Genomic DNA, 12,135 nt, shown 5'->3' with positions numbered 1-12,135 from the left:
TACTTTATAATGTAGTTGTTCAGCCCTCTGTGTCAGTGGGGATAAGATGACTGTCTTCTTGACTGTTAATGGTGTGGAGGGAAGGCAACTGAACTCCAGCGTGATTTTCCGCAAGACCAACTTTAACCTATCCTATCTATATTTTTAGGAAAGTTCAGTTGAATTCTGCCAACGTGACCGGAAATTATGTAGTAGGATAAATCACAACCCATGTAAGCTATAATATTTACTTTATCAGTCAGACGATCTGATGATAGAGTAGCTGGTAGGTAATTTTTTCTTCTTACATGTTAAAATTTTTAAGCCAAAATAATATTCAAATGCAAATTGAGTATAAGAAGTTTTCTGTCAGACTATTTCTATGAGCATTATAGGTGTCGTCAGCTACCTGCTATACGTGTATGTTTTGAAACGTGCTACGTGCTATACGTGTATTTTTTATATCTCACCATGTTTAATCTGTCATTGAAATTTTACGAGTTTGGCATGCCATTTCCCTAGTGTAGAAATTGTAATGGTTAATAGTTACAATGGGCTATTTTTTTAGAAAACGTTTTTACCTATAATGAATTAATTTTTATAACAAAGGTATTTTTTTATTTTTCAAAAAACATCTATTAAGGCCTTCCATTTTTTCTTTTTTATAGGCATTAAAATATTTATTTCATGAACATAAAAATTATCAACTCAATCTGAATGTCTTTTGTAAGCGTTTGTCTCTTTTCTTTCATAGAAGAAATTTCAATGCAATAGCAAAGTATGTGCCAAATACTTGGTACGTGTTTCTTGTTTCTAAAAGTTAAAGTAAAATAACACTTTTGACCTGTCCCTTTTTACTCGCTAAGATAAATATTCAGTCTTATTACACAGCAAGTTAAAAATGCATAGTAAATTTTGTTTGTTCCTTAACGTTATGGTTATCAAGAAAACATAATACATTGCTCCTTACACTTTTTTTATACATTGTTTTATTCATCAGAAAAATCTTACCTCTCTCATAGTTTACTAGTCACTACAATCCCTTAATATAAGTATTTTTAAATTATCCACGAGAAAATCACGTGATGAAAAAAGTAGGAGTGGATAGTTCATACAATCCTTAATCCTTCATATGCTGCTAAAATATCGTAAATTCTTAGACTAAAAAAGGAACCATTTTGTATCCGCATAAGAATCGAAGTTAAAAATACATTTTAGTCAAAAATTATATTCCTTTCTTCAAGTAATTTTAATTTAGTAAATAAGTTCATAATTTATACTTAATAGATTGAAAAACAAGCACAATGAGATAATTAGTAATAACTAAGTGTGGACACAATATTATATCAAATGAAATTGTCACCTATGTCCCTTTAAAATATATTTTAATACGGGGGTTAAATTATCTGAAACAAGAGCGACTAAAAATACTTATTAAAGATAAAGTATTGTACATAATGTGTCTATTTTTTCATTGCCTTATTGATTGCTATATGTATTGTATAATGTAGTATACATTATAATCGACTGCTTAAAATATGCAAAGAAAGTAACCAAACTTTGCTTAAAGATAGACGATGTTATGCAGATTAAATGCAATAAAAAAATTTCAAAAAAGAGTATTTATGAAAAAAATGTTTTATACTCTAGAAAGTTGAAGAATCACACATAAATTTAATTATTTTCCCCCTAAAATACAGGATGCGAAGAAAGAGGAGGTAGCGAAAAATGTGCAGAAAAAGGAGAACACTGGACATGTGTTAATGAAGAACAAGACAAGTCTAAGTACATTTGCATCTGTGAACCTGGATATAAACCAGACAGTAACAACTGCATAGGTAAAAGCATATATTTAAAATATACAAGAGTCACTAGATATCCAATACCTTCTCTACAAAAATTATGAACTCCTTTCTTAAGACAAAATAGTTTCAAGACTTTCATTTTAAGATAAACTCGCAAAATGCATCAGGATGCCAAAGAAAAAGATTTTAAAAAAAATGAAATAAATGCATAGATGAACAATCTATGTTAATAAAGGGCATCTCTTTCTTTAGAATCTCAAGATTGCAAGAAACATCTCTTTCTTAAGAATTGTTAAACTTAAAATCTGAACTACTGCTGAAACTGCTCAAATAATAAGAGAAAATAAAATCATATGTTGAGCAGTTTTGCATGAATTGGTTCTCTTAATCAATCATTTCTACCCATTTATAGCAACCTTCTTTGCTTTTAAAAATTTTTTTTATCGAGAAACTTTAAATATAAAGTCAATTGATAACAACAAACAACACTAAAGATTTCTGAAATAATATTTTGGTTCTTCGACATTTTTGTAGTTGGATTAAAAAAAATAATTCGCAAGTACTATGATACGTATGCAAGGACCTGCGTTGGCTTGAAATAACTTAACTTTAAATGGGACAGCGACTAATTTTCTTTTTAAAGGAAAGGTGATTGTAAACTTCGTATTAAAAACTTTAAAAAAAATACTTTGTAAAAGATTTTTTAAGGAGTCCTATTATTTAAAAGTTATTAATTTTCTTTATAATACTTTTTTTTTAAATTTCTTACATTTTTCAGAAGATATTTATGAATGCAAACCCACTGACTGTACTGGAGAAAATACGGAATGTGAAACGAATAGCAAATATTATACTTGTGAGTGCAAAGAAGGTTTCAAACCTCAAGATGAAGCTAAAAAAGGACAAAAGGATGCGGAATGCATTAGTAAGCAAAACTTCAAATTAAAAGAGTTATTCCCTTTCAAAATTTTAAAATAATCTATGGATTATAAGAATTAAATATTGAATAAGGATAATAAGATTTGAATAAACAAATGAAAAATTAGAAAAAATATGAGAAATTATGTTTTGTCATGGAAAAGATCTTATATACTATTATCGTTCCAAAACACTTTTAAAATAATATAGGTACTTATATACATATCTATATACAGGGGTAGGACAAAATAATGGAAACACTACTACAGTAACACATTCTTTAAATTTTCACAAAGAATACTTAGAGAATTGCTTTATCAATTAACCAGCGATAAGGTTTTGCTATTTTGCGTAATTATCAATGAAGTACACAGCCTTTAGAGGTCTGAGGGACTAATTATAAATTCAAACGGAAAATAGTGTTTTTATACAACATATGCCAAAAAGTGTAGGAATAAATTTGAAACTTGTATATGCAGAATTAATTAATCTACATATAGAGGAGCTGTAACTTGCAAATAAATTTCAATTTTTGTATAAAATGAGTACCAGTAAGAAAAAAAAAGAAGTGTAATTCATCATTCAACTTTTACTTATCTAAATAGAACTAAAGCATGTAACTGTTATTTTAATATCAAATCAAAAAAAAATTGTTCCTAAATTTTCACATAATATATTAATTTTCAAAAGTGTATTCTACTCTCTACTTCCTTCTCGGTACTTACACGCCATTTTATTGTAAATTTCCTTCTAAATAATTCTCATAGTCTAAAAAAAGGTTTTTAAAACTCCTTATAGGAAATATCGAAAAAAATTAAATCACGAAATGCATGATTAAAAATTTACATTTACACATTAAGTTAGATGCAATGACAATGTAACAATTTAGTGTAACATTGTATTGCAGTTATTCCTTTACGGGAGCGTAAGTGTAACGAGAAATAACAAAAGATACGAATATAAATAAAACGCATTATTACACAACAGGTTTTAAAATGTGGAGGTTCTATAATTGGCAGGACATTTTCTCTACCGTATCACAGTATGTTAACGTGACAGAAAAATGACAGCAAAACATCGATAAATGGATTTCTTGTATATATTGATAAAAGGATTCTTATAATTACTAAAGGTTTTATTCTGTCTCCTGCGGTGTTAAATTGCGCGTTTCATTTATTTTATACACTATTTGTCAGCACTAATTTATAGATCTTCACACAAAACACTAACTTATAGCTCTTCAAAGAGCACAAGAATGTACGCGGAATGCCCACTTAGGACGACGAAAGATTCATAATGCAATATCACTAACGTTGTAAAATAAGTGCGAGTCATTTTTAAGTTTTACATAGCGCAGAACAATTCCACTGCATCTTGTTTGTCGTTTAATTTGATTGTTGTAACTGACCGTATTTAATACTATGAAGTCGTCTACAAACGTATTCACGTGAATACTATTTAGTATTATGGCAGTCTTCATCTTTTCTACCTATAGAGTAAGTGATTTGTTTCCATTTTAAAGCACAAAAGATGAATATCATGACGAAGTGACGGTCAAAATATGTCGAAGATATATCATGTTTAGACGTGCAGTCTTAATTATCAAAACATTTTTTTAAACAAAAAAAAATCTCTTGCAAGTTTTCCAGAGATAAAAAAAAATATCAGTAGTCACACAATGCGTGGAGTTTAAGTGTTGTTCCTTAAATAGTGCAGGATATTTTTCCACAGTAATCATTCAGTTGGGGAAGTTTTCAACTTGCACAAATAAAGATAACCAATAGAGAAGAACTTTTCCTCTAATATAATAACAGATGTAAATAAAAACTTGAAGTAAATGTTATGCGGATTGCTCGTAGATTAAGGAGAGAAACAGGTGTGTCAAAAGAAAGAAGACTTCTCTACTTGCAATAATGATAAGCTAAATTCCTACAAATACTCATGCAACTGCTTTCATGAGTACAAAATAGTTAAAAATGCATTGGTAAATATTTGAATCAGTTTACGATATCAATATTTTTAATCTAAAAAAAAATATAGATCTTATTCTTGCGACTGCCTTCCTGTTTCTAAAATCGACAAGGAGAAATGCATTGGTAAATATATGCATTTCTAAATGAATGATATTTTTAGTCTTAGGAAAAGAGAATTACTTTGTAAATACAGGAATGAAAAAAAAATTCTCAATATATTTCCTGAAAAATCTCGTTTACAAATAATTTCCTTGTCGCAATTGAAATATTTTTCTTATATTTCAGTTAAAACTGGTTGCGAGGGCTATGGAGGGAATGATGTGTGTCAAAAGAAAGGAGACTTCTTTACTTGCAATAATTACAAATATAATGCCTCCAAATACACGTGTGACTGCATTCCTGGGTACAAAATAGACAAAGAAAAATGCGTCGGTAAATATATGTATTTCTTAACGATAGCAATATTTTTAGTCTCAGGAAAAATACTTACTTCGTAAATACAGGAATGAAAAAAAAATGTCTTATCAAATTTCCTGACAAAACTTGCTTACAACTAATTTCCTTGTCGCAATAGAAATATTTTTCTTTTATTTCAGTTAAAACTGGTTGCGAGGATTATGGAGGGAAAGAGGCGTGTCAAAAGAAAGGAGATTTCTTTACTTGCAATAATGAAAAAATAAATGCCTCCAAATACACGTGTGCCTGCCTTCCTGGGTACAAAATAGACAAAGAAAAATGCATTGGTAAATATATGTCTTTCTTAACGATAGCAATATTTTTAGATTTAGGAAAAATACTTAATTTGTAAGTACAGGAAGAAAAAAAAATGTCTCATCATGTTTCCAGAAGAAAACTCGTTCACAACAAATTTCCTTGTCGCAATTGAAATATTTTTTTTATATTTCAGTTAAAACTGGTTGCGAGGATTATGGAGGAAAAGAGGTGTGTCAAAAGAAAGGAGACTTGTTTACCTGCAATAATGACAAAATAAATGCCTCCAAATACTTGTGCGACTGCGTTCCTGGTTACAAAATAGACAAAGAAAAATGCGTCGGTAAATATATGTATTTTTTATCCATAGCAATATTTTTAGTCTTAAGGAAAAGAAATCATATTTCCTGAAAAAAAGCTTTTTTACAACTGTTTTAGGAGAAATACTTAATTTGTAAGTACAGGAAGGAAAAAAAATGTCTCATCATGTTTCCAGAAGAAAACTCGTTCACAACAAATTTCCTTGTCGCAATTTAAATATTTATTTTTACATTTCAGGCAAAACTGGTTGCGAAGACCATGGAGGGAAAGATCATTGTTAAAAGAAAGGGAACTTCTTTACTTGCTATAATGACGTACTAGATGCGTCCAAATACTCGTGCGACTGCCTTCCTGGGTATAAAATAGACAAAGAAAAATGCATTGGTAAATATTTGCATTTCTAAACGATATCATTATATTTAGTGTGAAGGAAAAGGAGTTACTTTGCAAATACAGGAGTGAAAAAATGGAGTGAATATGTTGCTTATTGAGGACAATATACCACTATCAGTAAGGACATCGTACCATCTTACTTTAATGACAAAAAGAACGAAGGGATCGAAGAACGAAGTTAGGTACCTGAATGAAATATCAAACCAAACGAGGGAAGAACGAAATCATCCACTGTCAACCCTGAAAAGGCCGTTTGGACTGGCCACGGGGAGAATAGTTTGCACTGGCCCTCTAATCTTCTCGTAATATACCCATCTGAAGCAGGTGCAGGCTAACTCCATAACGGAGTAGCCAGAGAGTAGAAGTACATAAGGAAATAAGGTGTTAATTCAAACGATATATCATTTCAGGTTATACCACATTATCATATATTCGAGCTAAAAAGCATGATAATTTGCATGATATATAATTTCAGGTTAAACCACATTATCATATATTCGAGCTAAAAAGCATGATAATTTGCATGATATATCATTTCAGGTTAAAACACATTATCATATATTCGAGCTAAAACGCATGATAATTTGTTTCAATTTAGCAATCTATTTAAATAGCAAATTCGAACGATATTATTATCCGCACTCCAAGTCTTATATCTGTGCAATAATTTCACTTATTTATTTTTTGCTTGCCTTAATTGTTATTAGTTAATGTTTGTAAATACTATGAAAAGATCGTGTTTTTATTATTTAATTTTTTAAAAATTATTCGGATAGTTTCGCTCAAATTTTGTATATTGCTATATAAACTGACTTAGATGAAACTGATGTAAAATATGTAAACCTATCTTTTTCCAATTTTTTCTACTTTTATTAAATAAAATAATAAATATTAACTAAAAACTATTTTTTTTTTGTTGCATGGAATTAACTTTAGATAAACGAAGTTTTCAATTGCCGGCCAAATCTTTTAAATTCATTGGACCACTCTTTCTACCAAACTGTTGGAACTTTACTTCCAAGAATATAGTTCCAACATTTTGGGGGTCACAATCCAAGAATATAGACTCTATATTTTGGGGGTCACGAATCTGAATTAAAACTTTAATTGAAACTTAATCAACCGCTACTTAAAATATCTGCTGCAACCCTTATTTACCTTTTTTAGTTGTGCATTGTACATCCTAAAATATTAAAAAAACTGCAATGATTGTAACAGCAAATATTTTATTTGGATTATTTTATGCATAATACCGATTCTTAAATTGATTTTGGAACCACTGGGTTTAGAAAAGAAAAGCATTTTGCAGTTTCGCATATATAAGCTCCCACGTGGAAATTGGATAATGAAGAAACAGTTTTTATATCTCCCTTAGCTTGGAGGTGAGTGTTTCCGTTTTATTGTAAGCAATTGCACCCACCTCTTTTAATAGAGGATCAGAAACATTTTCTTTAGAAAAATGTTTGTGAATATGAACAGTTTATGTATTATTTTTTTTAGGAAAATTAATGGTAATATATCTGAAATACGGGGAAAAAACTTGATTTATCAAGATTCGAATATAGGCAAACAGAAACTTTATTTTCATCATGGAAATTTTATTGAATGTTCCTTTGTTATTATTTAAGAAATATTAAAACAGTTTTAACTGATATTTGGAGCTTTAATGCAGAATTTAAACACCTTTTTATCCACATCCTGAAATCGCAAAAGTCATGACAAACATTAATTAAAAATTTACCTTTGTGGCTCGTGGCAGATAAATTGGCAATCGATGGTTGTAAAATAGTTGTGAAACTGGATCCAAAAATGATCACAATAGTATAACAAAACCTATTAACTGGGACAAGTTTGGTGCTCAAAGAATGAGTGGGATTCTTATTGTCACTTGAAAGGAATACAGTTCAAAAAGGCTTTTATTTTAAAAAAAGCAATAGTGGGGACGATTTTGATGGTCTAACTAAACGGTTCGTTATGTAAATCATATAGTGATAGAAATTTTTGAAAGGAAATAAATTGTGTATCAAATAAATTTTTTTAATTGTTTGGTTTAATGGTGATAAGTAGAATCATAAACTTGTTTTAGGAGATAAATGTTTTGATATTTTTTTCTAATGAATGAAGCTTACTTAACAAAACTATAACAAAAAGTTATCGGGGATATAAAACAACAAAACATAATGAGCACATTATTATTGGACAATTGCATCAGCTTATTGTATATTTAAAATCTTTTTACGAAGATGCTTCTTAGAAAAATGTGTTTTCAATCTCGCCTAAGAATATTCTTCATTAACTTCAATAGTTCAAATGAAGAGATAAGAAACTCACCAACTAAAAATCTTAAATGGGTCATTAAACCTATGCGACAGCCCTAAATTTCGTGCGAATGATTTTAGATAGCAAGGGGGCTCTGCTCTCATTCCCTTGCTTTTCTCAAATTTATTTTATTTTAATGGCATTTATTTTATTTTTCCCTAATTCATTTTATTTCTCTAACTTATATTATTTTATTGTTAATAGAATAATTTACAAAAAATGTTATTTTAAATAATTAACTTTAGAAAATGAATTTATGATATGAGCTGATCCATCTATAATCCAGGGAGCTCTGAGTTTTATTCCGTATCGCTTGCCAATACCTGGAGCTATTTATGCAGTTCATTTCATTTTGCTTTGCTTGCTCTTTTCTCCTTGAACTTGTTTAGATCTTTAGATTTTATACTTTAATGTATTTTAAACTTTATATTAATTAGATTAGAGACTAAGTCATCTGCTCGTTATATCGTTTATAGATCCTCGAAATAATATAAATTCTTTTGTCTCATTATAAAAAAAAAATTGCTTGTGATAATTTTAAAACTTAAATTTGTCTTAAGAGACGAATTATTCACCTAGTTCACATATATTTGCATTAAACTTCGTAGAGACAAATTTCTTTCAATTACTCTATTAAAAGATGGGAGTTAATGGGTTAATCTTTATTTTCCTACTTTTTTTAAACTGTTCTTGTTGATCACTGCAGTAGACGTAAACGAGAAGAATAACAGATTTGTACATGCCAACTTGCATGGTCGTTGAGAGAGATTTTACTCAGAGGTAGAGAGAAAAAAATTAAAGTAAGAAGAGTTTTATTAAAATTAAACAAATCGTATATATACAGTGCACTCCCGATTATCCGGGATAATCCCCGGCACAGGTCGCACCGACAACCGAAAAACACGGATAATCCGAAAACTACTTTTATTATAGAAAAAAACAATATCAATACAAAAAATATAAAAATTACTGACACTTGCATGCTGCATAACATGAAACTAGGAATTTTCTTTGAAAAAAATGCGTAATGAGCCATATATTGTCACATATTTTATGAACTGCATTAATGTCACCGTAATCAAATACTCCCATATAATTTAATAAAGTTTCTACAGAGCAGCAGAATGAGAAATTGTATTTCCCTCATTTACTACATCTTCTGCATCAGTTACTATCATCATTATTTGATTCAACAACATAACGATGCCTTCATCTGTCAAATACTGGAAGCCAGGCTCACATGCATCACTTTGAAACCAATCTTCTAAATTTTCTTCATCAAGAATTTCGAAACCTTCGATTTCTTTTGCTTGTTCAAGAATACTATTATCATATTCTTCTTGAATATCTGAAGATTGTTCAACAAGAGATATGATCTTTCTCCACGATCGTGATAACGTAGGCGATTTTACCTTTGACCATGCTGCTGACATTCCATATACTGCAATCCAATAGCGAATATTGCTTCCAAAAATTGGGTAGTGTTATAACTTCATGAATCAAAATTTTTTAATCTTGAAAATGCTTCTATTTAAATTTTCTGTTGACTCCGGAATGGACACGGATAATCCGCACACCAGATAATCCACGCACGGATAATCGAGAGTATACTGTANGGTTATCCGAGTTTCCGCTTTAACCGAGCTATCAAATATTTCAAGGATTTTTTTTGTTCTAGTTTATTTTTAAAAAAACCGCTGAAAAATAAATCTGAATTTTATCTTCCAAACACTCAGAAAAACAAAATCCAACAACTTGGTCTGATGAAATTATCGTTAATATCGCCAATAATGATCATGAATCTAGCGAAGATGATCAAGACAGTGATTATTAAAATCAACATATAAAAATCTCTCATACAGATGGACTAAAAGCTATCGAATGTACTATTGAATATATAGAACAACAAAAAGAGACGACACCAGCCTCCCTGTTATCCCTCAAAGAGGCGAAACATTACTACAGAAAAGCGCCAAAGTTACGTTGAACGAAAAACGATTAAGGAATTTTTTTAAGTAAAAACTATTTAATTCTCGTAAAGTATGGTCTTTAAATGTTTTTAAGTAAGCTTTTTAATTATAATATGAATTGTATGTGGTATACTCGTATACATTTTGTATTTCTTAAATATATTACATTTATACCTTCTCTTTTTCTTTCCGTTTTTATACTCTTCGCTTTAACCGAGTTTTTCAGTTATCCGAGTTTGTTGCGGCCCCCATTAACTCGGATAATCGGGACTCTACTGTATATATATATATATATAAATAAGCATATAAAACTATTACTGCCTAACCAATATATAATGGTTTTTTTAATATCACCTTTCAATATCAATAACAATTAAACAAAAATGTTGCTACTATTAAGAAATAATTTTTTTAATGACGGTGCGCAGTTGGAAGCTATGAAAATATATTTCACTAGATTAATTCGCTCACCGACCCCATGATTTCTAGCAAACATTTTTGTTAAACAATCCCTCCAAATTAAAAACTATTTAATAAATAGACCCCGAAATTTTAAATAAATTCTAACTGAATGAAATTCCCTCAGTTTAAGTTCCTAATTTTATTCTTAGAAAATTTGAATCCAACCATTTTGTGTATTACTATAGCAATTTTATCTATATAAATATTGTTACAGTAAAATCCAGTGAAAAGTTTATCGCCTAAGAGATTACGTAGAAATAGTGCTGAAAATAAAGCCCTTACATTGCTTTACTATTTTAAATAGCTAATTTAGGTAGAATATTTTAAATGCAAACGTTAATTTGACACATCTTTACTTAACATATATTGCCAAATAAAATATAACTTATTTACCAATTAATAATTTTAAATCGATAACTAATGTTTGTCAAAGAATATTGCGTAATAAGGTATAATCGTGAGATTACTTTAATAAAAGAACATCATTTTTAGTTTTAAGCCTACAATTTTGAATCCTTATACCTTTCGAATCCTAACTGAAAATAACTTCTATAAATTCATATATTAAATATCTTTATGATCTTGAACTGAATTAAAAATATCTTTAAATAACAGTTTAAAAAATACAGATCTAACTTTTATGAACTTTAAACTGGGGACTGAATAATATATTTTTTAGAGATTTTACTATATGGTATTGTTAAAATATGGATTTTACTATAGGTTATGAGGTCCATAAAAATGCAACGAATGCAGTGAAAAACAGTTGAACCATTATTTTTTATGTTATGAAAATTAAAATTAACACAAATATATTGTATTTGTTCATGAGTAGAATCTTTCATTCAAAAATTGAACCGTATTTTGTCACTTTTATGCGCATTTTTATTTGTTTTGATTTGTTAAAACAAGAAATTGCAATTGTATATATTAAAATGTCTATGCAGAAAAGTGGTGTTTTTCACTCAATAATAAATTGTATACAGTTTCTTAATTTTTCAGCTCAAACTGGTTGCGAAGACGACGGAGGAAACAAAGAATGTCAGGAGAAAGGAGAATTCTTTACATGCATTAATGACGAACAAGATGTATCGAAATACAAATGCGAGTGCCAACCTGGTTATAAAATTAAGAACAGGAAATGTGTTGGTAAAATATCATTTATGGTTATCAGAGAATTTTCTTTTTCTTTTAATCGAAACAGTGGTTTTTATGAAACTTACAATGATCTTTATCAATACAGAAAAGTGGTGTTTTTCACCCAATAATATCTTATATACAGTT

The 12,135-nt window shown here is 29.3% G+C and overlaps 1 protein-coding gene across 1 annotated transcript in view; it reads left to right on the top strand.

Moving 5' to 3' along the window:
* Positions 1–12,135, top strand: part of LOC107438888 (neurogenic locus Notch protein-like) — a 60,207-nt gene that overhangs the window by 36,401 nt on the left and 11,671 nt on the right. The window contains exons 9-14 of the mRNA XM_043053592.2: positions 1,680–1,817; positions 2,563–2,709; positions 4,961–5,107; positions 5,272–5,418; positions 5,583–5,729; positions 11,854–12,000. Of these exons, the coding sequence (XP_042909526.1) occupies positions 1,680–1,817; positions 2,563–2,709; positions 4,961–5,107; positions 5,272–5,418; positions 5,583–5,729; positions 11,854–12,000 (873 nt within the window). The remainder of the gene's footprint in view (positions 1–1,679; positions 1,818–2,562; positions 2,710–4,960; positions 5,108–5,271; positions 5,419–5,582; positions 5,730–11,853; positions 12,001–12,135) is intronic.

This window comes from Parasteatoda tepidariorum, unplaced genomic scaffold, assembly GCF_043381705.1.
Source record: "Parasteatoda tepidariorum isolate YZ-2023 unplaced genomic scaffold, CAS_Ptep_4.0 HiC_scaffold_13, whole genome shotgun sequence".
Lineage (NCBI taxonomy): Eukaryota > Metazoa > Arthropoda > Arachnida > Araneae > Theridiidae > Parasteatoda > Parasteatoda tepidariorum.
Note: the sequence above shows the minus strand (reverse complement) of the source record. Positions and strands in the feature narration are given on the sequence as shown.